The 27,325-nt window shown below is 42.5% G+C and overlaps 2 protein-coding genes across 7 annotated transcripts in view; both read right to left on the bottom strand.

The window, feature by feature from the left end:
• The window catches only part of GNG4 (G protein subunit gamma 4), a 61,508-nt gene extending 61,220 nt beyond the window's left edge, over positions 1-288 (bottom strand). The window contains exon 1 of the mRNA XM_029914960.1: positions 226-288. The gene's annotated coding sequence lies outside the window, so the exon portion shown is untranslated. The remainder of the gene's footprint in view (positions 1-225) is intronic.
• A 9,870-nt stretch (positions 289-10,158) lies between these two features.
• The window catches only part of LYST (lysosomal trafficking regulator), a 177,799-nt gene continuing 160,632 nt past the window's right edge, over positions 10,159-27,325 (bottom strand). For 3 of the 6 annotated variants that reach the window (XM_029931602.1, XM_029931594.1, XM_029931599.1), the window contains 5 exons: positions 19,472-19,611; positions 18,874-18,971; positions 13,879-14,035; positions 12,995-13,066; positions 10,159-12,135 (listed from right to left, as the gene is read on the bottom strand). In XM_029931602.1, the coding sequence (XP_029787462.1) occupies positions 11,997-12,135; positions 12,995-13,066; positions 13,879-14,035; positions 18,874-18,971; positions 19,472-19,611 (606 nt within the window). In that variant the 3' untranslated portion in view covers positions 10,159-11,996. The remainder of the gene's footprint in view (positions 12,136-12,994; positions 13,067-13,878; positions 14,036-18,873; positions 18,972-19,471; positions 19,612-27,325) is intronic. The other 3 variants (XR_003905486.1, XR_003905482.1, XR_003905483.1) reach the window with 3 other exon arrangements.

Raw genomic sequence — 27,325 nt, forward strand, 5'->3', positions numbered from 1 at the left:
CGGAGCGCGCGCGTCGCCGGGGTTGGGGGCCGAGGGGCGGGGCGGTGGCCGTGGGGTCGTGGTCCTCTCGGGGTTCCGGCACCTGAGCCCCCGCGTCCGCATCCCGGCCTGGGGGGTTAGTTGCGGGGAGCAGCCAGGCTGGGCGCGGCCAGTTGCCATCCGTGCCCAAAGAATATGCCCCCCATTCCCCCAAAGGAGGGCAGTGAGTGGAGAAACGCTGGATACCTGCGAAAATTCACACGGCATTGTCTCCCTTTCCGGGCGCAGGGTAGCGCTGACGTCGCTAACGGACGGGAAAGGAAGGGACCGCCGAGCCAGCCCACCCCTCGGGGAGTGAGGGCGTGCCGCGGGCAGCCCCCGTACCGGCTCGCGGCCCAGAAGGCGGGAACTACTGCCAGGTGTTCCTGGAGAACAGAAGCGGTTCCCGCGGGGAAATCCTTGGCGACCCTCGTTCCTTTTGAACTGTAAGCGTTTTGCGGCAGAGCTATTTTAAACCTCTAAATCATTATAGCTCTCCACCTCGGGGAAAACACGACATAATTGCTGCCCATTTTCCGACTGCTGGTAAAATAATACAAAACGTTCAGAATAGAGAAGCGACAAAGATTCCAAGCGGCGTTAGCAAGATTGGTTAGGACAAGGGGGGAGGGGCGATGTTAATTCTTTTTTATAAAAACTCTGTAAAATCATGGCTGACAATTAGGAAATAAGTCTTGCAAATCTGCATTCGCCGCGCTCATCCACCATCAGCAGCCACTCCTTGGTGTAAATGACACCAGATCACTTGTTTCTTAGATCTTGGATCCCCACTGACTTGACATTTGCCCCAGACCAATGTGCAGCTTTGCTGACTCGGAGGGTCTGACAGAATGCGAATGCAGAGTTCAGAGGTGCCCACCTGGGGCCCGCGAACATCTCACATAGATTTTTTTTTCACAGCTTGCAAGTGCCCATTTGAGTCACAGAATTGAACTATGGTAAAATGACTAAGCCTATAAATATACCTATAGCGCTGGGGTTTTTTTGTTTTTTGTTTTTTTGTTTTTAATGTGAGAAAGGCATATGGGTACTGCATTTAAAATTCAACAAATCGAAAATTAGACTATTTCCACGCCCAAATTTATTTATCCTGTGTATCTCGCCTCAACAGCACGTCCTGCCCCCGCCCGCTCCCCCGAGGTGGTTGGCTAAGGCAGAATCCTGGTTTCCTATCCTACCAACTGGCTTCTCAATCGATCGCAAGTAATCAGTGGTTTTATCTTTCTATTTGATTACACTATCCCTTAAGGCAGGATTATTGCTCATTTTAAAGAAAAGGAAGCGATTCAGTGGTTCTGGAGTGGATCCCAAGACCAGCATCAACGGCATCACCTGGGAACTTATTAGAAACGCAAAGTATCAGGACCTACCCCAGTCCTACTGAATTAAAACTCTGGGGATGGGGCCCAGCAATCTGTGTTTTAAGCTCTTCAGGGGATTCTGATTGTGTCCCTCTCTATCACCCAAGACTGCTGTAATCACCTACCACCTGGTTCTAGGACCCTGGACCCCCTTCTTCCTTCCTTTGTCCCTGCTAATAGTCCTTGTTCTTGGCTCTTTTGTCTGATACCAATATGGTGGCCGCAGATTTCTTAGACTGGTGTTTGCATGGTGTATCTCTTCCCATCCTTTGACGTTTACCCTGTGTCTTTATTTAAAAGTAGGATTCTCTATTCTTGAAGACAACACAGAATTGGATCTTGTTATTTAATTCAGCCTGACACACTGAACCTTTTCTTTGTATTTAAGTTTTTTTTTTTGACATTTATTTATTTTTGAGAGAGAGACACACAGACTGTGAGTGGGGGAGGGACAGAGAGAGAGAGAGACCCTGGAGCAGGCTCCCCCTAGGCTCCACACTGTCAGCACAGAGCCACATTCGGGCTTGAACCCATAACCATGAGATCATGACTTGAGCTGAAATAGGCTTAACCTACTGAGCCACCCAGTTGCCCCCAAACTGAGTCTTTTAATTGGAGTGTTGAGATCATTTACTTCTTATGTAATTACCATACGATTGGGTTTATTTATTTTTTTCATATTCGATTATATTTTTATTATCTTGGATATGAATTTGTATAAAATATAATCCATTTCTTGTTTCCTTTATAAACATTTCAGTTCTTTTTTCTTTTTTTTTTGTTCCATAATATTTTATTGTCAAATTGTTTTCCATACAACACCCAGTGCTCTTCCCCTCAAGTGCCCTCCACCATCACCACCACCTGTCTTCCCCCCTCCCCCCTCCCCCCAACCCTCAGTTCATTCTCAGCATTCAATAGTCTCTCAAGTTCTGCATCCCTCTCTCTCCCCAACTCTCTCTCCCTCCTCCGCTCCCCCTGGTTCTCCATTAGGTCTCTCCTGTTTTCCTGCTAGACCTATGAGTGCAAACATATGGTTTCTGTCCTTCTCTGCCCGGCTTACTTCACTCAGCATGACACCCTCAAGGTCCATCCACTTTCCTACGAAGGGCCATATGTCATTCCCTCTCATTGCCATGTAGTACTCCATCGTGAATCTACAATCTTGCTGTTTGTTTTCCGTTTTTCCTCTTGTTCTTCATTTCTTTTTTTCCTGCCTCCTTTTGAATTAACTGAGTATACTATTACATTTTATCTCAAGTATTGACTTATATCCTCTCTCTCTCTTTTTTTTATTGTTCTAAGGTTTATGATTAGCATCTTAAACTTACCACAGTCTACCTTCAAATAACATTATACCACTTGTTATTTACTATAAGATCCTTACAATAGTAGGCTGCCATTTCTCTTCTTCTGGCCTTTGAATTATCTTTGTCATATTTTCCTTTTATGCATATAATAAACCTCATAAATTTTTTTGCCTTAGTTTGTCAATTTTCTTTGAAAAAATTTTGAAATGACTTTTTAAAAAATCTTTTCTGTTTACCATTTCTGATGCTTTTCATTCATTTGTGAAGATCCAAATGTTTATATGGTATTGTTTCCTTCTTTTTTTTTAGTTTACTTTTGAGAGAGAGAAAGGCAGAATGTGTGCGGGGAAGGGGCAGAGAGAAGGAGACACAGAATCGGAAGCAGGCTCCAGGCGCTGAGCTGTCAGCACAGAGCCTGATGCGGGGCTCAAAGTCACAGACCGTGAGATCATGACCTGAGCTGAAGTCAGATGCCCAACCCGACTGAGCCACCCACGTGCTCTGGTATCATTTCCTTCTATCCAGAGAACATTTTTTAACCTCTCTTGTAGATCTGTTGATGGTGAAATATCTCAGCTTTTGCTTGTCTGAGTGTCTTCACACTGCCTTCATTTTTGAGGGATCTTTTTTCTAGTTTGACAGTTTGAAGCAGTTTAAAGATGTCAAGCAATGTGCTTTCATAGTTTCTCATAAGAGATACGTAGTGTTATTATCCTATTTCTTGGAATGTAATATATCCTTTTCAATCTGATTATATGATTTTCTCTTTATCATTGGTTTCCCCAGTATGATTTTGAGGTGGCTTGGTGTGGTCTTCTTTGTGTTTATCTGCTTGGTAGTCATTGGATTTTTTGGCTCTGTATATTTGTAGTTTTTATCAGATTTGGAAATTTTCCACTCATTGTTGATTTCAACATTTTTTTCTGGCCCCCTTCTTGCTCCTCTCTTCTAGGACTCAAGTCACATATACTGATAGAGCCCCTTTGATATTGTGCCACAGGTTACTGAGGCTGTTTATTTAAAACATTCTTTATCCTTTGTTTTAGCTTGGACGGCTTCTGCTGCTATGTCATCAAATTCATGGTCCTCTCCCCTTTAAGGGTCAAGCCAAATTTTCATTTCATAAGTCAGGTATTAGTGATCTCACTAATCTAAAAACCCCCACAAAAATAAAGATAAAGAGGTCACATCTGTGGCAATAGAAGCAGGCAGCGGTGGCCAGGGGAATTGGGAGAAGGAAATCAAAAGGTACAAACTTCCAATTTTAAGATAAAGAAAATACTAGGGATGCAATATATAATATGCCGATAACACTTGTGTGATATAGAGAAGTTATTAGCAGAGTAAATCCAAAGAGTTCTTATCACAAGGACAATTTTTTTCCTTTTCTTTCTGCTTTTTCTTTTTACTACATGTGTGAGATGATGAGTGGTAATTAACGCACTGTGCCCATCATTTCACGAATGTCAGGCGGTTAGGCTGTAGAACTGCACCTGATGCTGGGGTGTGTGTCAATTACATGTCCATGAAACTGGGGAAGAACTTAAAGCCGTAAAATCTAAAATCAAATTTCATTTCAGATATTGTATGAATCAACTAATAGCGTGATAACTAAAAACTGCGGTGTCTCATGTGGAGAACATATGAGGATGAGCAGACCGAAGGCTGCTTGCTGCCGGCACAGTCCGTCCCTGAGTGACAACCAAAGTTTTGGCGTCAAATAGGCATCTAAATACACTCTTTTTGGTGGCTTGTATGGACCTATTGAAATCCCTGAATGCCCACGTGTATACAACTCTGTCATTCTTATCCTATTTGTGTAAGAATTATCCTGAGATAAATATAGAAGAATTGTGAAGTACTGAAACCAAGGACAAGAAAGAAGGTTACACTCTTTAGGGGAAGTCGAATAAGTTCACTCCAAGGCAAAGAGCTTCTTAGCAAAGAAGAAACTTGAGGAAAGTGTGAAAGTGAAGAGAACCCAAGTGTGGGCTTCATATTCTATGGAAGACATTATCCAAAGATAAGGAAAGGCAACCTAGGACTTGGTAGTTTGAGTTGGGAAGTTTTCTTAAAAACAAGCATAGAAACAAACAAATGTGACATACTGTCTGTCCACCTACCCATCCCCTTGGCCATCCACCTCCCCCCACCTCTCATTCCATCCATCCATCCACCCACCCATCCATCCATCCATCTTTTCTAGTATGCACCTACTCTCCCCTATTTCAATGATACTGTAAATTGCCCAAAACATTTAAAAATTCCTCTTTGGGAATTACCTGCAGAATCGTAATTGTGTGTGTGTGTGTGTGTGTGTGTGTGTGTGTGTGTGTGTTACCTTGTAATTGTACTTTGTTTTCAACTAAGGCAGTTATCAAATATTTTATTAGAGTCAGCTCTGGATGACTTTTGGTTGATTTTTTAAATGTTTATTTATTTATTCTGAGAGAGAGGGAGAGAGTGAGAGTGCATGCATGTGCATGAGCAGGGGAGGGGCAGAGGAAGAGGGAGAGAGACAATACCAAGCAGGCCCTATATAGGGCTTGATCTCATGACTGCGAGACCATGACCCGAGCTGACATCAAAAGTCAGATGCGCAACCAACTGAGCCACCCAGGTGCCCCTGGTTATTTTCAAAACTTATGTATGTTCATAGGGGAAAGATTTCCCAACACTGAGTGTATTCTGAATAGTCGACTGTAATAACTGAAAAAAATCATTCCCAGTAGAAAGTGAAGCAGTGGGGAAGAGGGTGGCACCAGGAGGGAAGATAAGCACCAGGATCAGTGAGGCAGAACTGCAGCAAACGATGCTGACTCCGAGGGCCACAGAGCATGGGTGTGTGCAGACAGGCACATGGCAGAGAGGGCTGTGGAATGTACCGGTTCTTTCCGTCTCACTACAGGCTGTGAGACATCAGACCTCACAACTCTGTTCTCCAGACCATCCTGGGAAATCAAATAGATGCCTAATTCTTAATGTAACTAGGAGCACACATGAGTAGCTTTTACTTTTACTTATAGTAAAATATTATCTATAGAACGTTTGTAATGATATTAGCTAATTAACCATTTGTGTTGAGGTCTTATCAACAAGTCAAAATTATAGCTTGGTTTTTCCTAAAATCTCAGAAAAGATTGTTTTTTTTAAAATTTTTTAATGTTTATTTCTTTTGAGAGAGAGAGAGAGAGGAGAGAGAGAGAGAACAATGGAGGGGCAGAGAGAGAGGGAGAGAATCCCAAGCAGGCTCTGTGCAGTGCAGAGCCTGACATGGGGCTTGATCCCACAAACTGTGAGATCATGTCCTGAGCCAAAATCAAGAGTCGGATGTTTAACTGACTGAGCCATCCAGGTGCCCCAAGATTTTTTTTTTTTTAATTCTTGATGCTTGAACCTGGATTCCAAGCATTTTTAAAGCTCTTTTAACTAAATTAAAATTGAGGAATGAAAAAATGGTTTATTGTTATCAGCTTTCAAAGGTTTTGGCAAGAGAAGTTTAATTCACTTTGGAAAAGAGCCCGACTTTGCCACAAAGTAATGTTTTCCAAACTCATCTCTCATTAGCTTTGTTCATGAGAGGAGAAACAAGCTCTCAGCACTTGAGCGAGAATATTAAAGCCCAGCCTCAAATAATCATCTAGTCATTTTGACCTCAAAGGACACGTTGCATCATTTAATTCCTCTCAAACAGCTGACTTGCAAGCCAGTGTCCCCAAAGTGGCAGGACATATTTTTCTGCTCAGGTCATATAACACATTAAAATTAGTAGCACCTCCTTCCCAACTCATTGGACATTCAAGTGTATATATTTTATGTTGGCAGATACAGCTGCCTTTTTTTTTTTTTTTATCATGGAGCTTAAATTGGACATAATGTGAGGGAAGTTTCAGATAAATATGCAGTACTCCATGTGAAACTCCAAAATGCCAATTTGTGCCGAACCTAAAACTTCTTTTGCTTGCCTCTGACCTTAATCTTGACTTGTTATTTCAAATGGACATCTACTCTCCCCACTCCAACTGTTGATGCTTTTCGGTTGGTTTTCCTAGTTAAAGGTTTTACGTCTGTAAAATTTTGAAGTACGTTAGCTTCATAGTATATGGAGTGTTAGTTATCCTGAGAAGGGGAGGATATTGAAAAATAATGCAGCTGTCCAGGAATTAGGACATATTAGGGACAAATGGGGCATATTGCCCCCAATTTGGGACAAATTGAAAATAGCTGAAGGGTAATAAGCAAAGTAAGGGTAATGTGACTAATCCATGAATCCAAGAACTCCATAATTGTTTCAGTCTCCAAATGTGAGGCAATTGAATTTCATTCCTCTCACTTTTGTAAACATTGACTTTGTAACTCTTTAATTTTTGATACTTTAATTATAGTGTGTCTTGGTGTGGACCTCTTTGGATTCATCTTGTTTGGAACTCTTTGGGCTTTCTGGATTGTGATGTCTGTTTCCTTCTCCAGTTTAGGGAAGTTTTCAGCCATTATTTCTTCAAACAAGTATTCTGCCCCTTTCTCTCTCTCTTCTTCTGGGACCCCTCAAATGTGAACATCGGTCCTTTGATGTTCTCCTGTGTGCCACTTAACCTATCTTTACTTTTTGTTTTTCAGCTCTGATAGGGTGAGTTTCCCTGCCCTATCTTTGAGTTCACTAATCCTTTCATTCACTGATCCTTTCTTGCTCTTCATCAAGTCAGCTATTGAAGCCTTTTATTGTATTTTTCAGTTCAGTTATTGTATTCTTCAGCTCTGTGATTTCTGTTTGGTACTTTCTTACATTTTCCTTCTCTTTGTTAAAATTCTCACTTTGTTCATGCCTTGTTCTCTCGACCTCGGTGAACCTCTTTATGGCCATTTTTCTTTTTGAACTCTTTAGCAGGTAAAGTACTTATCTCTGTTCCATTAAGGTATTTTTCTAAGATTTTATCTTGTTCTTTCATTTGGAACATATTCCTATGTTTCTTCGTTGTCCTGGACTTTCTATATTGGTTTCTGTGCATTAAATAAAACCACGACCTCTCTCAGTCTTGAAGGAGTGGCCTTCTGTAGGAGCTGACCCTTCTTGTTCAACCCACCTGACCTCCAGCTCTTGGTTGTCTTTCAAAACTTTGTGACTATCTAAACAAATTACTTGTTCTTAGTGGCCTCCAATAGTTGAGGGTATCCCAAAGGGAGGGTCTCAGTCAGCATCTACATTCAAACTCATTGGAAGCTAGACCTTCAGGCAGTGGCTTTTAAGTTTCCCAAATAGACTTCTTTAATGGGAAGACTGAGAGATGGACATTTCTGTCTCCTTCCTCTGCACTGAGCCCTGGCGATGTTAACCAGTTAAGAGTTCTTGCTTTGTTTGCTCCTGTCCCGTTGAACCCATGAGCATGAGCCTCACTGGCTACCAGAGCCAGCCTATCAAAGGATGTGTTCCCTCAGCAGCAGCCACAAGAACCAGGTTCTCCTTTCTTGGAGACACCAGCACCTGGGGGCAGGGCGGAAGGAGGCATGAAGATGGTGCCTGCTGCTCTCCGACCTCTTTGGGGGATTGTAGTCTGCCCCTCCATGTGTTTAAATAGAAGTCTCCCCTCCATCCATCCCCCAGCTATGAAGATAGCTCTTCACAGCTCCTTTCCTCTTTCAGGACAACTAGGGTTTATGTGCTTTGCTTCTCAAGGACAAGCTTAGGGTTGAGTTCTCTCCTATGTGCAGGTGCCTCACCAAGAGCGTGGTCTATGGTGATATTGTATCTTAGCCTCTCCTACCCATTTTGATGCCCCCCCCCCAAGATATAAGAGTTGCTCAGCTCATTTTTGGATTTCTTTCAGAGGGACTTTTCTGTAAGTAGCTGTAGGTTCAGTGTATCCTCCTATTGTTGGGGCCCAGTGTGCAATAATAACCCTCAAACAATATTTTTCCTCTTGGGCCGCACATATGGCTTCTGTTCATCCTATGATTTACTTTATTTTTCTGGGAGTGAACATAATCCTCTCCCAAAAGATTTGCTTAAGGATAAGCATCCCACCCTTGAATAATTAATGCAGGGCATTAAGGAATGTATATCTCCTCATAGAATTCTTCAGACCTATCATATGTTTAAAACCAGACTATCATTAGGGGATTCTTTTTGCAATGACTTAAACCTGTTACTTACTGATAAGAATGATGTAATCACCCAGGGTATATAAGACCCTGGCTATCTCAATAAAGGAGTGTCCTTTTTTACCAACCGCCATCCACGCGCGCGCGCTCTCTCTCTCTCTCTCTCTCTCTCTCTCTCTCTCTCTCTCTCTCTCTCTCTCTTGTCTGTCTTGTTCGTCTTGTCTGTCTTCTCTCTTAGAGATATTTTCGCCGACACCAACCCCCTACTCGACTGTGGTGTGTGGGCTGGTCCCCCGCACTCCTATGTCACCACCCAGAACAGGAAAGCCCTGACGCTCTTTCTTTGAAAACATGAACAATTCATCCAAAATAATGAGAAGCAGATCACCAGGTGTGAACTCAGAAAGGCTGGCATCTCCCTCCTCCTCTTCCACCTGAGCCCATCCCCAGGCCTTGACCTTATGCATAACTGGCATTTAGTGAATGCAGTTGAAAGGAAGAGGGGTCAGATTTGCAGGGAGGGAGGAGACATTGAGGCTGGCAGGCTTATGCTGTCAGATGCTCCCCCTGAGTTCTTCTGGGGACGGACACCTAGAAACAAGGGTGCTCTACTCCCCAGAACCCTGAAAACACCTCAGAGGCAAGGCAGACTAGGAGAAGAATTCCGGGTCCTTGGGCTGCCACCCGTGGGACTCACACACCGCTTGCACTGCCCGCCAGCGAAGCAGAGGCGTGTCCGACCCTCTGGCCTTCCCTGGACTTTGGTTCCTCGATGTCCCTGCCCTGGCACTTTCCTGTAACCGTGCTGTCTGACCACATCTGCTCCCATCTTCACTGGTCAGATTTTGATTCATCTGTTAGTTCACAACAAAGCTTTCACTTTCTCAAGAGGCTCCTCCTGATGTAAATTGAGTTCTTCCTGTTGTAGTCCCTCAGAGGACCCTACACCCCACCTGAACAGCACTTGCTGGAGTTTGTAACCACGTACATCATGTGTCATGGAGCTTCTCTATGGGCCCGTGACCTCGGGGAGTGCCAGGGACAGATGTAACGTCAGCACTTAGCACAGTGACGTCTGTAGTAGAGGCTTGTGACACACCGGCTGTTGGGGGGGGGGGGGCAGGCAGATGTATTTTCTTTAAAAATCTGCCCAAACTCTATTTAAGGCTAGTAAAGGCTGAAGTAAAATTTCTCATAAGAAAAGGAATGAAGACACAAACGTTATCTTTGCTTAGTGACATCGGTGTGTAGGGGAGCTAAAGAGAGAACATAGATGGGTTATAAAAATATAAAAGCCACCAGCCTGAGATCTGGTCATTATATTTAAACTGTATAAAGAATAGGTCTTTGCATCTATTTTTATGAAATTTATTCCCAATTTGAAGTGGCAGTGTATACAAAGATAACAGAGCTTGTGGTATTTTACAGAAATGTTTGCTACAACATGCACATTATGAAGTGTTTCAAACATATACATATTAAGTTTCATGCTGAATAAATAATCCCCCCAAATTAATTCTTATTTTTACATAAAAATATAATATTGCACTCTTAACAAGACCAGTTATTTTGCATATTTTCTTTTTAAATAAATGATGAAATTCGGCCTTTAAAAAAAAAAAGAAGACTGAGTAGCAACCCTATTCTAATAGGGGACTAATTTAAAGTTCTCAGTAGAAAAAACGAAAGCCAGACAATAGCTGCAATATATATATATTTTTTTTATCAAAGCAAGATCACTTCAACGTGAAAAGGAATAGTCTTGTCTCTGCCCCTGTCAGGACCTCGGGACGCAGACCTGGTCCGTGCGGCCTATGGCTGCGGGCCGGGGAGTCACAGCACACGTGGCCGCCTCCTTCCCGCGTCGGTGTTGACAGCAGAGACGTTCGAACTGTATTTTATACAGTTTTTAAGCAGAATGTTTTAGAAAGTCTGGAAGTTACAAAAGTAGTTCTGTAAACACCATATGAATTAGATTTCCATAACAAACACTCAAGTTATTCTTAGGCAAGAGTATGTATTTTTATCCTGTGGTGATAGATTACTGAGCTTATTTTACAGTGTTTTCAAAGCCAATAAAGCAGCACCCCAAATGAAAACAGAGCCGTCGTATCAGGCAGAGCTCGACCACCCCGAGATTTGGGTTCTGGTTTATGGTGTGCAAGGTTCTGTGGCATTGGCCTACCTTTCCCTACTGCCCTGAGAATTCTCAGGGAGCATCGGTTAGTAGCAACGGTGGAAACTGTCTCCTAGAAGAATTCTCTGCATCCTGTTGGAAACAAAGCAGGTCTCTCTTTTTCCTTGGAAATTCTGTGGAAGAAAACACCGCCTGCATACCGAATGCCTTATCTAGAGTGCATTATGATGCCTCTGCCATCTTTTGCATAGTGGAGGCTCTGTTGTGAATTGTTAGGTCTTCAGTGCTCTGTAAATGGCAGAGAGTCAGATCGTTATCTGTGTGTTTGAATCTTAGTGACTCACCAGTGTCTAGTGTTCTGGAAACAGAATGGGTCTGAAATCAAAGATACTTGTGTTCTCGTTTGTGGCCATCAAAATATTCTGGTCCTACTTTGAGCCAGGAAGGCAACTGGGAAAAAACTGCCTAACATTGAGATTCATTAGCAGTTTGTTCTAGTATTCGGATGTTGCACAGAATGTTTGGTGCATAGACACCGACCCAATAATTTACTTCTCAAAGAAAGCACTTATCAAGACTCCTCTCCTTTTCTTTACTTTTTTTGGGGGGAGGGGGATTGGGGGAGGGTAGATTATCTTGGCATAAAACTTTTTAAATATAATTTTTAGAGTATTTTATATAAACAGGCTAGCCAATTGAAATTCTCCTGGCCCCTTTGGAATAATAGGAAAAGGAGAGCCCCTAATCCTTTCTTCAGATTATGCTGTGGGTAAACACGCCAGAGGCACGATTTTCATTTACTGTGGAAGACTGTCATCCTGTTGGCTGGGGCATGTGGGCACGGTCCTCTGACTGTCACCAAATCAGAACAAAACCGTTCTCTTAGGACCTGGGGAGGCCGCAGGACTTGTGCAGATGAAGGGGGCTGGGCATTACTTGGAAGGTTTGTTTGGTCATCCACGTCCTCACGTTCCACCTCCCTGAACCGGGGAGGTCCCCAGTGGAGTCGGGCTGGGCGCTGAAGTGCTGAGGAGGAGCGAGGCTGTCTTCCCTTCACCCGGCCGCGTAGCTGCTGAGGAAGGAATAGAACATGGGCTGCTTGAGGCGCTGCTGGTCCTTCCGGCACCAGGCAATGACGGTCCCGTCGCTGTTCGCGGTGTACAGATGGTGGCCGTCACAGGAGAACGTGAGGCTGTCAGAAAGAAACCCCGTCTGAACGTTAGCCCCCAGCACTGCTCTCACAGACCGGGGGGCCTGCAGGAACCAGCAAAAAGAAGCTGGGATATCCCTGCCAGAGCGGAGAGCCCAGCAAAATGCCGGCTTATAACCCACTGCTTTCCAGCGTGATCCTAATTCAGCTTCAGTGCCCTGCTGACAACTCTGTGAAGCTCATGTGACGAGGTGACACAGAAGAAAGTCAGGATTAAAGACAGCAGCACATGCTGTTCCTTCTGTGCACATTCTCTCTTACTGCCTTGTTTACGCGTTATTACTTAACAACTCCTCAAGTACAGGAACGTTTAGGAAAGATTAGAGTGCCCCATCTTCTCTTTCTAGAAATAAGTGGGGATTATTCTAGGGAGATATTTTATTTTCTTGAAAAGGGAAAGGTAAATGTAGTGCACTGAAAAGAAATGGATGTATTAAAGTAGAATTTGAATGAGTGGCTTCCAGTTGATTTGTAAAGTCAAATTTGTTAGTAGAACAAACGGTAACGCATTATCAGTGTCACCAAGCGCCCTCTGGCAGCCTTCAGTCCCCCCCGCTGGTGTTTCAGTGAGAGAGGAAAAGGACATAATTTCTACGATTCAGGAGCTCCCCTGGGCCCCCTCCCAGCATGTCTTTCGTTAGACTCGAGCTCCTAACCCAGATTTTAAACTCCACAAAGATGTGGACTGTGTCTCCTCTTGCAAAAGATCCTGGTCAACGTGGTCTTTGATAAATGGTCAGCTGTCCATGACTGTCATCACATACGTCACAGTCTGTGCTTTAACAGCTCCCTGGCACAAATACAGTCACAAAGTACAGTATGAAGAAGGGGGGGCGGTTACCTCACAATTGGCTTATTTGATTTCGGAAATGTGATTTCTCGAACAGGCTTTAGGTCCCATGTGCTCCATAACCTAGAGAGGGAAAAGGTCATCACCTAATTATGCAAACAAAAATTTCCTTTACTAAAAAAAATCCTAGATAATTGTTTATTTGTTGAAAATCATCTGGAAGGAAATACAAAGAACAATTAACTCCTGGGAAGTTTGCAGAGGGTGGATGTGGGAGCAAGAAAACTTGGTAAATTTTCATATTGTTAACAGATAATACACAATTTCAAAACTACATTACTGCTAAGTTTCTTATTTAAAAACAAAACAGGAATATGGAGCGCCTGGGTGGCTCAGTTGGTTGAGTGTCCGACTTCAGCTCAGGTCATGATCTCAGTTTGTGAGTTCAGAGGCTGGAGCCTGTGTTGGAGTCTGTGTCTCCCTCTCTCTCTCTGCCCCTCCCCCACTTAAACTCTGTCTCTCTCTCAAAAATAAACATTTAAAAAATATATATAAATAAATAAAACAGGAATAAGTGTCTATATCTGAAGGTGATTTTAAATCTCAAAAATCTTAAATATTAACATGCATACATGTTAAAAACTAATTTCTGAGGGGCACCTGGTGGCTTGGTTAGTTAAATGTCAGACTTCAGCTCAGGCCATGATCTCACATTTGTGATTTCAAGCCCCGCATCAGGCTCTGTGCTGACAGCTCAGAGCCTGGAGCCTGCTTCGGATTCTGGGTCTCCCTCTCTCTCTGCCCCTCCCCTGTTGACACTCTGTCTCTCTGTCTCAAAAATAAACATTAAAACAATTTTTTTAACTACATAATTTTTGAAACTGCTGTGTTGTTATGAACACCAAGCAAACAAAGAGAACCAAAACTCCTCTTACCTTACGATTCCGTTTTCTAATCCCCCAGCAATCACGTTGATAGATACTCCCTCTGGCTGGTTCGAGAAGGCAACAGAACAAATGATCTCTCTGCAGTGGACATGTCCAACAAGGTCCCCATTCACTGTCCAGAGTCTGAGGTCACTGCCTCCACCAGCTAGAACGCCAGAATTGTTCCACAGGTCACCAGAGTGTGGGTGTGTCAGGGCCAGGCCCCCTGCGTCCCAGAGCACTGACCCACGCCCCCCTCCTCCCCATTGGTACTAAGCTCCTTTGTTTCAGTGATAAAATTTATAGGGAAGTCACAACTGAAGTCTGTATAAATATAAATTTAATATTATAAATATAAATATAAATTACTATATTATAAGTCACACTGAGCTCTGTGTATTTGCCTAGTGAAAATGACCAGGGGGAAATAAAAATAAAAAATTAATTTCCAATAGAGAGCAACAGGTAAATTAATCATGCATGTTTGTGTAATATTTTAGTATATGAACTGCCAAGTCTCAATTTGAAAGTACCTAGAGACTTAAGCAATCTCCAAAAACAAATGAAAATATTCTGTGAAACCATCTACAAGAAGTGACTTATGTGACTTCTGAAGAAAAAAAAAGTTACAATAAAACTTAGCTGAATCAGACACTACTTCTTAGAGAAAAAAAAAAGAAATCTAATTATGAGAATGAATCTTGTAAATCAGTGACTTATTAATAAACTAGTTGTTCCTTTTTCAAAGACCAGAAGTAACAACACTTTCTGTAGTTTTCCAGGGGGTAGAGGCGGCGATCATGGCTTGCCATCCTCGATAAAACAGGGCTGCAGGTTCGGGGCCTCATGATGGTGTGCCCAGCCCTCTTGGGAGAGATATTCTCAAGCCGATTAAGACACAGGACGAGAGGCCTGATAAAGTTTGGATGCCACAGTGTTACTACACTTCATTTTCTCTCTCCACTGGAACCAAAAAAGTATTTCACTTTCTCCTTTATTAAGGCAATGAAAAGATTTCACAAACTTCATATTTTAGAGCAAAGAACAAACTGCAGATACTTCTTTGTGTGAAGATGTGCTGAAGACCTTCAAATACCACAAACCCAAATGCCTTCCGTGCTGTGGCACTATTTGCGGTCGTCGGACAGTGGACACAGCCCGACGCCCAGGCAGAGATGAATGGATACACCTAATGTGGTAGGTGCACACGGTGCGATTACTTAGTCGTAAAAAGTAATGAGGTTCTGATACACGTTACAACATGATGAACCTTAACATCAGGCTGAGTGAAATAAAAGGACATAAACAAGACATAAAGGGACCAATGGTGTATGGTTCCAGTGACATAGAGTATCTAGAAAGGACAAATTCCTAGCCATCGAAAGGAGAGTGGCCACCCGAAGCTGTGGGGCGAAGAGGCGGTTATGATGACAGAGTTTCTGTTTGGGTGATGAAAAGGTTTTTGAAGTAGACAGTCGTGACGGGTGCACAACACTGTGGATGTGACAATTCCACTGAATTAGATATTTTAAATTGGTTTAAATAGCAGCTATCATGTTAAATGTACTTATCATATATGTTCAGAAAAAAAATGGCCAGGGTTTTACTTAAGACTTCCCATTGATTAGGGGAGATTACAGATTCAATATATGAAAGAAATACAACTGTAGATGATAAGCTAATCTTTTCCTTGAGTAGACATTTATTTCCCTCTTTCTTTTAAATTTAATTTTTGATAAAAGATTTGAAGAATAAAATAACCAGATGTCTACTAGGAAGGTTAGAAGACTTATGAAGATACTGATGTCATTACATGTAATCCACGGCTTTTACACTGCTTAGTCCTTCAGAACAAAAAATCTAAATGTGGTCCTGGACTCTCTGAAATATGGCACAGAACTTAATTGGCAGAGAATTACCGTCACGGACTGCGCAGCACGTTGGGCTGCCACAAAACAAGGAACTACTCATCTGCCTAGGATTGTACAGAGCCAGACTGAGGCCTTGACCCACTACCGAGGCTCTCATGTGTAATTTAGCACATCAACTATGAGAAAGTTGGACATGCCTGAGAAAGAAATGTATTCTTCCTATACATCTTCACTGAGATTAAAATAAATTGGAGAGTCACTGCGTACGCTGAATTTCATAATATTAACTCTATAACACCATTGGCAACACATGACCAGGCTATGAACCCCAGTTAAAAGGCATATATTTTGATCCTGTGGCAGAATGATTTAAAAAAATGCAGAAACCATCTGTTAAAATATTTACATAGTTTAATAAATTTCACATCTCATCACTATAAAAACTGCATCCCATAAGGACTGGGGAATTATGATCAAGAGGAAAGGGCTAGCCAGTGTAACTTCAGCCCCAATATGGAAATTTTATATACGTATGTGTAATGTGTACATAGACACACACACATATGTTACATATATACAACACATACATATACATTTACTAAAATTTTGATTTTTAAAGTTACTTGGATGGTACTCACTAAACAGTGAAGATTTTTGGTAGACCAAATCTGATAACTTTCTTCCCTTCTTGGACTATTAGAAGGATGAAGTCTAGTTTGGGTCATTATTAAACATAAATTTGGCCTCTCCTTAAAAATCATTATTTTTATTACGTTCTCTTTATACCAAATTCTTGTTATGACTGCTCTTATATATGTACCAAGAGGCTTTAAAAAAGTAGAAGGAGGCCTTTTTGTTCAAAGTGGAAAAACAAAAAAAGTTCTAGCCATTATTCTGTTAGGCTGCGCGCTACCGAGGGACACCTGAATCCTACGAGTGAGTTAGTAACTGCAGCAAAAGTAATTTTGTTTCTGGTTCCCATATGACTAGCTAATATAATATCACAGATATAAATCACTACTGACAGCCGGAAAGTAATTAACTTTACAAAATTCAGCTCCCTAAAGATCAGTCCTAACTTCCAAATGATGCCAAAACAAGAAAGTAGAGAACTCTATATAAATAATCATGGTATCATTCCCCCAGATTCTTTCTTGATTTGACATACTAAAAACTGCTAATGTACAAATCAAGGAAGAACAATTAGCAAAGTCATCAATCATCTGCCCACACTTGGATTATCAAAGTCAGCTGCTTAAAATCTTCCCCCTTAGTTATGATGATTAGGAAATACAAATGTTTCCATGATATTATTTTATAACTGGATGCTAACACTGGAGAATACTTTCATCTGATACCTTTAAAGCATGACTAAAGGTATTTCTTTTCTTGCATATAAGAATTAATGAATATTTTATAAAATCAACAATAAAACTCCAAGAGATATCTGGAACGTAATAAAAAAATAAATATTTGGTCATTGTTCCAGGTCCCTGGCACAGAGCTCTTGAAACCCTGCAGTTTACTGTCTTTTGTATGCTAAGGAGTTGACTCCTGGGGGCAGGTCCTAGACAGCCTCTGGAAGGGGGCTGGTCACCAAAAAACCAAGTGACTTAAGTAAGAGTTTAGAATTTATCGTACTTCACCTGCAGGGCAGGGAGAGAAGCTAAAGCTCAATTCTCCACCAATAGACAGTGATTCACTCAACTGTCCCACATACAAAACCTCAGAAAACCCCTCAACAACAGGGTTAGGAGAGTTCAGGAGCTGGGGAGCACTTCCTGGCCAGCGGGGGTGGGGAGTGGGGGGCACTCTGACTCCACCGGGACAGAGCCTCTGGCTCTCACCCTATATCCTTCATCTGGCTGTTCATTTCTATCCTTTATAAAAAACTATAGCAGTTAAGTATAGTGTTTTACTAAGTTCTGTAAGTTGTTTCAGGTATTTATTGAACCTGGTGGATGGTCTTGGGATTCTCTCCCTCTCTCTCTGTCCCTCCTCCGCTCGTACACTCTCAAGATAAAGAAAATAAACTTAAAGAGAAAAACACCACACAATATAAAATATGCAAAGGATAGAGGATCACCCACTACGGTTATGTCAAAGATACTCCACACTGAGTGGCCAGAAAAAGTTTTTCAAAGGATCCTTCCAATGTTAAGATCCTTACGTATAGAAATGTAAACAGAAAATTTATGAAATTTCCAACTGTTCTTTTCTCAAGTTTTAAAACATATGTACTTGAAAAATAAACACTAAAAATAAGACCTCTGATTAGGAGATCTAACTTTGTCATGTAAATTTTAAGGCAAATTATACCTCCATTTGTTATTCTATAATATTGCTCTCACTCAGGGTCTAGAAGACACACATTCAAAGCTGCTTGTTTGGCTGCGGAGGCGGGTGTGACCTTCAGGCGCCCAGACAAGAAGCCACTTACTACCTCCACACTCCTGCCAGGAGACCTTCTAGGGAACCATTCATCCAACTTCCCCCCCTGAACAATGGACGCGTCCTCGCCGGGAACAAGAGAGAGCTACCAACAAGTCACCTTACATACAGATGTGAATACTTCATACCCGCCCCCACCCAGCCAACACCATAAAAAACGCACTACCCCGCTCCCGGGCGCCTCTTCTCTGGCCCAGCGCACCGCGCCAGAGCGCTCCCAATAAAGGCTTTTCTTACTTCCATATCTGGCCTTGGTTTCTGCATTGCGTTCACTACATTACACTGCTCACTGGCTGATGCTTTGCATTTGGGAGGAAGGTACTGAAATTATTCGTAGTTAAAAAGCAGAAGCCCAAAAAGGACAGAAAAATAAAACCCAAGAAAATTAAGATTAATTTACATAATAATGATCTGCTTAATACACGTGCTCAAACGCAATCTTACATCTATCAGAAACAGAGTTAAACTACGATAATACTAACTTGCAAAAATTGGTGCCTAAATTGATGAACTCGCTCTTGGGCCTCACTGTATTTTAACACACAGATAAGCTATTAGCGAAGTATTTGGATCTGGCAGGGACCTGAGAGATGTAACCCAGCAGTCTCCCCTATGACGGCAGGAACTAGCTGAACGCTGTTAGCACAACGACCCCTGGGCCCTGGATTCAGGGTGTACTCACCTGAGTCACACACAGTGGCGATGTCACCCGTGGTTTCACTGGCAGAGACGGCTGTGACAGGGCTTTTGTGTCCTGCCAGGCTTTGTACATAGCACAGTCTGAGAGACCAAGACATAAATTTGTGTGTGATCATTAAATATAATCATATTCTCTCATCTGTATAATTCCTGTCCTCAGTATAAGGACCTACTATTCAGAAGGCATTCCCAACTGTATTCTTAATTGATCATTTGATTTCAATTAGATTACAACGTAAAGGTTGTATTTCGTGTTTAAAATTATTATAATGTAAACATATTACTAAAATTTTTTTAAGTTTATTTATTTTTGAAAGACAGAGCCAGAGCACAAGCAGGGGAGGGGCAGAGAGAGAGGGAGACACAGAATCCGAAGCAGGCTCCAGGCGCTGAGCTGTCAGCACAGAGCCCGATGAGGGGCTCGAACTCACAAACCGTGAGATCATGACCTGAGCTGAAGTTGGAAGCTCAACCGACTGAGCCCCCCAGGTGCCCCTGTAAAGATATTATTATAGTGTGTCACACAGTAAGAATGGAAACATTTAAAACCGCTGTGTTGGAGTCAGAGCCTCCTTCTGTACCTGTTTAAATCCCATATGATGCAGGTTCCATCTCTGCTCACACTTATCATTATACTGTAGGGTTTGCACACAAATAAGCTGGTTATCTCTTCTGTGTGTCCATAGAGATGTATCTGGGACTCCATTTCTATCTCTGAAGGCTGAAATTTTAAAAATTCAGTAAAGTATAAGATAAAAACCATGACAAAAGTTTTCCTAGTACCAGATCTCAAAAATAAAAACTGAAGTGACTGAAACATTCTTCTCAAGAATAGCATTTTTCTTTTCTTTTTTTTTTTAATGTTTATTTATTTATTTTGAGAGAGAGAGAGAGAACACATGCGTGGGGGGTGGAAAGAAAGAGAAGGAGAGAGAGAGAGAGAGAGAGAGAGAGAGAGAATCCCACCAGGCTTCATGCTGCCAGCACAGAGCCTGATGCAGGGCTCCATCTCATGAACCATGAGATCATGACCAGAGCAGAAATCAAGAGTCGGACACTTAACTGATTGAGCCCCCCAGGCCTCTTTCAAGCGTATCACTTTTCAATCCATTTCAGTTCAACTTTGTTGTAAAGAGTAAAACTAATTAAACTTTAAACAACTTTTAATTGCCCATAATTTCATGAATATGCTTTTGATTTTTTGTCTTCTTGTCTGGTCTTTGTCCAAACATGCATGTATTTTTCTAGTTACAATTATTGCCATACAAATAATTTTATCTTTTGCATTTTAAACATTCTCCTGTAAGCATTTTCCATTTTTTATTGTCTTAAAAATGACTTTAATCATGTTATAATATTCTATACAGTTAGAATGCCTTATTTTACTTGAGCATTTTTAGTTCTTGACAGCGTACTCTCCAAAGGCACCGTACCGCTTCACGGTGTCACCAGCGGCGGTGCACTCCCGGTCCGCCACTGCTTGTCCATGGTTACAGCCTGGCATTCTACATGAGCGACTGCAAACTGGTGTTCCAAGGCCCATGCTGGCACACAGAGGCCAGAAGTCTGTGCTGGGTTTGACTCTTGCTTTCATTAGACTGAGCTGTTTATTGTCATAAAGGATTTCAATATTTCTACTTCAAAGGATTTGGAAAAGTAGAAAGAATAATAGAAAGCTATGTAAAGATCACTCAGATAAAGTAACCTTAATATACTATATGGTCAGTTTATTTATTTATTTATTTTGTATTTATTTACTTTTTTTAATGTTTTTTTTTTAATCTATTTTTGATACAGAGAGAGACAAAGCATGAGAGGGGAAGGGGCAGAGAGAGAAGGACACAGAACTGGAAGCAGGCTCCAGGCTCTGAGCTAGCTGTCAGCACAGAGCCTGATGCGGGGCTCGAACCCACAAACGTGAGATCTGACCTGAGCCGAAGTTGGAGGCCCAACCGACTGAGCCACCCAGGCACCCCAGTTTATTTTTTAAACAGGGAAGAAAAATGAAACATTGCATAGTCTGTTCTATCCTATGTCTTCTCTCATCAGAAGTTACTACCATCCTGAATTTTGTGTTTATCTTTCCCACGTTTCCCATATGTTCTTCTATATGTTACCATAACCGTAAACAACATGTTTGGTTTCATGTTGATAAACTTTATGTGTGTGGTATTGTTCTCTAGGTATCTTTTGCATCTTGCCTTTTTGTTCACCACTGTTTTTGAAACATATCTGTGTTGATTCATTAGCCGCTGCTCATCTATTTTAAGTGCTACATAGTCCAGTGCTTTATGCACATAACATACATATCTTATACTTAAAGAATCAAGTGACCAGGCAATACCAGGCCCACATTCTTTCTTGGAATGACCCGCTTCAGCTGTGGGGCTTCTGCTCAGCTGGGACACAAGACCCTCAACCGGACACAGTCACAGAGACATGACATGCTCTCTGCAAGGGCCAGAGTCCTGAGCCCCGGCTGTCTCTGTCTGACTGGGACCCTCCCCACAGGGCCAGGAGTCTGCAGGGCTGAAGGGATGTGCCCAGAGCCCTTCCAGACCATGCCTCAGGCTAGCTGGGCCCGAGGGACCCTGTCCAGAAAGGCCCAGGCCCCTTCTTGTTCTGCCTGAGCTCTGCAGTACAGCCTGTGGCTCACCACGCACTCCAAGTCTCTGAACGTTTCCTGACCTTTACGGCAATCAAAATGGCTTTGAATTTCATTTCTCTTATAATAAACAAGTTTAACTTTTTCACATATTCATTTTCTTACTCGTAAATTTGTGTGCCTGGTTTTATGTATCTGTGACTACACTTAAAAATCATTCGGATGAATGGATCAAGAAGATGTGGTATATATATACAATGGAATACCACATGGCAATGAGAAAGAATGAAATCTGGCCATTTGTAGCAAAGTGGATGGACCTCGAGGGTGTCATGCTAAGCGAAACAAGTCAGGCGGAGAAGGACAGATACCGTATGTTTGCACTCATAGGTCTAATAGGAGAAACCTAACGGGATCATGGGAATGGGGAAGGGGGGGAAAGAGTTGGGGAGAGGGTGTGAGGCAAATCATGAGAGACTTTTGAATGCTGAGCACAAACTGAGGGCTGAGGAGGGAGGGGGAAGGGGTAAGGGGGGGTGGTCATGGAGAGGGGCACTTGTGGGGAAGAGCACTGGGTGTTATATGGAAACCAACTTGGTAATAAACTATTAATAAAAAAATATTTTTAAAAAATCATTTGGAGGAGTTCCTCTACTTGTGAGAGAGAAGGGGTGACCTGGGCCACCCTACCAGTCTACAGACACCTTAGTCAAAGTCAAGTCTTGAGATCTGGACTCCCAAGTGAATTCTGACCCAGGCTGTAATGCCACATGAGACGTGGTCCTGTGGGATTCATCCTCACTCTCAAGGGGCAGCCCTTCAGGGACCAGCCTTTGGAGGAGGGTCTCCCTGGGACCCCACAGCCCCTGAGTGTTGTTATCGATTCCTCTCACAAGAGCTGTCCAGCATCAGTATCAATACCCCAGGACTGACAATGCCCTTGAGGCCAGAGTCCGCGCCCCCCCCCCCACCGCTTATTAACCTCTCTGGTTTGGGGGTTTATACTAGTGTGTTGGCTCTTTGATGCTTTCATTACATACGTGTGTGTGTGTGTGTGTGTGTGTGTGTGTGTGTGGTGTGTGGTTTTACCCTATGATCATGAATAATATTTATGGGACAAACACAGCATAGGACCCCTATAGTGGTTGTTGATAATTTTACAGATTTTATACTTTAAATTGATTGCAAGAGTTAGTGTTACTAGATGATTTACTGACAGGTCAGAACATGATTTCCGCGGGCAGAACAGCAGTCATGGCCTACTTCATTTAAAACTTGCTCTTGAATGACATCATGTATCTCGGATAAACCTCATATTTATTCTCTTGCCACCACTGATTTACAGAACAGAAATGCAGGTGTTCACTTGCATCACGATGAGGTGGCCATACTAATTAGTGACAAAACAAGTAACTCGAGAACAGTTATTTTAAAATCAGTTATCACTTTTAGAAGACATTCTTTTCTAATCTATAAACAGCTTATAGATAATTCCTTCTAACAAATTAACTTAGTCATCCTTGCATGGAATACATTTCAGTCTACCTTGGGAGAATCAATAGAAACTTACAAGGCCGAGATAGGTATGCTTCCCTAGATAAGGAACCCATTTAATAGGACCCCCTTGAAAATATTTTCTAGCGACAACTGCTCTGGTCATGCCCTCCATGGCCCTCAGGGAGCCTGTCTTTTGTCCATGTCAGAGCCACCACCCATGACAACATGCATGCTTGTAGGACATGTGGGACACTGGCATTTAGTGGGTTGGGAGAAGGGATCTGGTGACAGGAGGTGCCTCCTGCTACCCTCACCAGCACCTGGTCATGAGGCAGCTTTCGGGGGCGCCAAAGTGCGAGGAGATCCCTGAGAAAAAGCAGCAACAACATCTATAAAACCCATGTTACCTCCCCTCAAAGCAAACAGCCTATAACCACAGAGCTAAGATGCGTTTTGGGGCATGGTGTAAATTAGTAACTGTTAATCTCATGACTTGATTACTTAATACTAGTATACTTGGAAGAAAAGGGAAACCCATATAAATAAAGCTGACAAATCTACTTTTAGGTACATATACAACCGTGGAAGGGTAAGCAACCTAAGATCTCACAAGCTTACGGTGACTTCAAAAGCAAAAGCAGCACGTGCTACTGTATTCCTTTTATGCGTATAATAAACCCCACAAATTTTTTGCCTTAGTTTGTCAATTTCCTCTTGAAGAAATTTTGAAATGATTTTTTTAAAAAAGTCTTTTCTGTTTACCATTTCTGATGCTCTTCATTCATTTGTGAAGATCCAAATGTTTATATGGTAGCATTTTCCTTTTTTTTTTTTAATGTTTACTTTTGAGAGAAAGGCAGAACATGAGCAGGGGAGGGGCAGAAAGAGGGAGACACAGAATCTGAAGCAGGCTCCAGGCTATGAGCTGTCAGCACAGAGCCCCACGTGAGGCTCGAACTCATGAACCTTGAGATCATGACCTGAGCTGAAGTCAGATGCCCAACTGACTGAACCACCCAGGTGCCCTGGTATCATTTCCTTCTATCCAAAGAACATTTTTTAACCTCTCTTATAGATCTGTTCATGATGAAATATCTCAGCTTTTGCTTGTCTGAATGTCTTCACACTGCCTTCATTTTTGAGGGATCTTTTTTCTAGTTTGACAATTTGAAACATTTTAAAGATGCCAAGCAATATGCTTTCATAGTTTCTCATAAGAGATCTGTAGTGTTATTATCCTGTTTCTTGGCATGTAATATATCCTTTTCTACTGTATTCGCGCAGCAATGGCTCCGCCTCCCGTCCACTGCTATCCGGCTGCGCTGCACACAACTGCTCCTATACCGACCACCGCGTCCTTCTTTTAACCTGCACTACACACTGTTAGCGTACAATTAAAATTTTAAATAATAGAATGGAAGTAAGGAAGAACCAGGCACAAGGCCATTCAAAGTGTGGGCAAAAGCAAAAAGAAATACAGACAGAAGAGGAAGCCAGTGTTTAAACAGCAGGTGCTGCCGTGGCGCAGTTACCGGAGTGCGCAGGCACACAGCTGCTCCAGCGCGGGGGTCCGGTATGTTTGGGGGAGAAGGACCCCAGGGGTGAGCTTCTTCACTTCCAAGGTGGAAGTGCTGTCTGCAGCCAGTATCAGAGACGATATGAATCCACACCCACTGTCGGCCTTCGGCAGTGACAGGAGACTGTCCCAAAGCTCAGAGGCTCCTCTGCTTGCTTCCTCAGCGTTCTTTCTGTGCCCGCCTCAAAGAACTTGCCCTGCCTGCTTCTCCTGCGCATCTGACCTCTCCTCCCAGACTTTCAGACCCTAAACTACCAAGTTACCATTCCTTTCTTGCCATGTTGCCGGTTTCCTGTGCCTGAAATACTCTGTCCTCTTTTCCCTACTTAGTAAACCGATCCTGCCCGATCCAGCTCCAGTGCAACTTGTCAAGTATTCTGACTTTTGCCCCCTCCGGTGTTCTAGGCGGGGAGCAAACTGTTCTCAGGGCACACACTCCACTCTAGTGCGATAACCCGCACTCGCCCGTCTCGTGTGAAGAGTGGTCCCATGGCACCCCCCCCCGCCCCCCGGCCCCCAGGCTCATGCCCCCAAGTGTTGTTGTTCCTGGCAGGTGCACAGTGGACTTCCTAAAATGCTGGTTGGATCAAATTAACACCTGCTTCTAACATTTTAACGGTCCCTTAGGCTAAAAGATGGTTACATTATTATGGTCATATTTATACCCTAAGAATCACAGCAAAGAACCTTGACAGGAGTTTAAAAGGGAATTAACTTGGACAGAAAAGTAAGAGGAACCTAACATCATCCCATGCTAGCAAGACCAATTTACCCAGTAAAACATACTTAATAATCTAAGGGAGAAAACTGTAATGGGAGAGGAGGTGGGGTGGAAAGCACAAGAAAGTTTCAGAAGAAAATAATTACTGAGTTCTTACCCTAAACTTGCTACTTATCCTCAACAGCACCACAGAAAGTTGACTGAAGAAAGAAACAACAGTAAATTAAAAAGAAGTATTGCATAATATGTCTTCCTCACTTGACTGCTTTATAATTTGATTTTCAAATTCTGGAGATTCAGCAAATGGCTAAAATGAATTTCTTCCAGGAAGTGGTGGAAACCAAGATGAGCTATTTGGATTTCGCTGCAGTGCAGAGACTGTCGGAAGGTTAAATATTAGAGGTTCTAGGGGCGCCTGAGTGACTCAGTTGGTTAAGTGTCTGACCTCAGCTGAAGTCATGATCTCACAGGTTTGTGAGTTTGAGCCCCGCGTCGGGCTCTGTGCTGACAGAGCCTGGAGCCTGTTTCAGATTCTTTTTTTTTTTTTTTAATGTTTTATTTATTTTTGAGAGAGAGAGAGAGAGAAAGAGAGAGAGAGAGAGATAGCCTGAGTGGGGGAGAGTCAGAGAGAGAGGGAGACACAGAATCTGCAGATAGGCTCCAGGCTCTGAGCTGTCCGAACAGAGCTAGATACGGGGCTCAAACCCATGAACCACGAGATCATGACCTGAGCTGAAGCTGGACGCTCAACCGACTGAGCCACCCAGGCGCCCTGCCTGCTTCAGATTCTGTGTGTCTCTCTCTTTCTCTCTGCCCCTCCCCAGCTCATGCTCTCTCTCTCTCTCATTCACAAATAAATAAACAAAAAAAAATTAAAAAATATTAGAGGTTTCAGGTTTCCAAATTCTACAGAATCCTGTGGTACACTCCTAGGCATTCAGGTCGACACTGAAAACACAGGCAAAGGAGCATCACAATGTCATGAAGAAGTATAATCACAAAAGAGATCATGACTCAAAATGCTGTCTGTCTGTGACACCAAATATAAGATCTTTATAATCACTTTCAGAAATTTTCATGGTCTTAATCAACCTAAAATTAAAGAGTCTGATATATGATCTTGCGGTTAGTGGGTTCAAGCCCCACATCGGGCTCTGTGCTGACGGCTAGCTTAGAGACCAGAGCCTTTTCAGATTCTGTATCTCCCTCTCTCTCTGACCCTCCCCTGCTCCCGCTGTCTCTCTCTGTCTCACAAATATAAATAAAAAACATAAAAAATAGTCTGATATATGAGCTTTTATATTTTAAGAGCTTATGTGAAGAAAAGATTACAGAACAAAAGAATCAAAACCACACTGAGATACCACCTCACACCAGTCAGAGTGGCTAAAATGAACAAATCAAGAGACTATAGATGCTGGCGAGGGTGTGGAGAGACAGGCACCCTCCTACACTGTTGGTGGGAATGTAAACTGGTGCAGCTGCTCTGGAAAACAGTGTGGAGGTTCCTCAAAAAACTATCCATAGAACTCCCTTATGACCCAGCAATAGCACTGCTAGGGATTTACCCAAGGGATTCAGAAGTGCTGATGCACAGGGGCACATGTACCGCAGTGTTCATAGCAGCACTGTCAACAATAGCCAAATCATGGAAAGAGCCTAAATGCCCATCACCTGATGAGTGGATCAAGAAGATGTAGTATATATACACAATGGAGTACTACATGGCAATGAGAGGGAATGACATATGGCCATTTGTAGGAAAGTGGATGGACCTTGAGGGTGTCATGCTAAGCGAAATAAGTCAGGCAGAGAAGGACAGATACCATATGTTTGCACTCATAGGTCTAACAGGAAATTTTCAGAATGAACTAGCTTCAAGAAAAGCAAGCAGTTAGTAGTGCTTAAGAAAAATTGATTCAGTATATAATGGATAGTTGATACCTGTCACAACACAGCATTTTATATACTCTTAAGTGAAACTGCAATACAATCTAAGTTTATTTTGGGAGTGTTTGCTGTATCATTGGATTTAA

Source organism: Suricata suricatta, chromosome 2, assembly GCF_006229205.1.
Source record: "Suricata suricatta isolate VVHF042 chromosome 2, meerkat_22Aug2017_6uvM2_HiC, whole genome shotgun sequence".
Classification (NCBI taxonomy): domain Eukaryota; kingdom Metazoa; phylum Chordata; class Mammalia; order Carnivora; family Herpestidae; genus Suricata; species Suricata suricatta.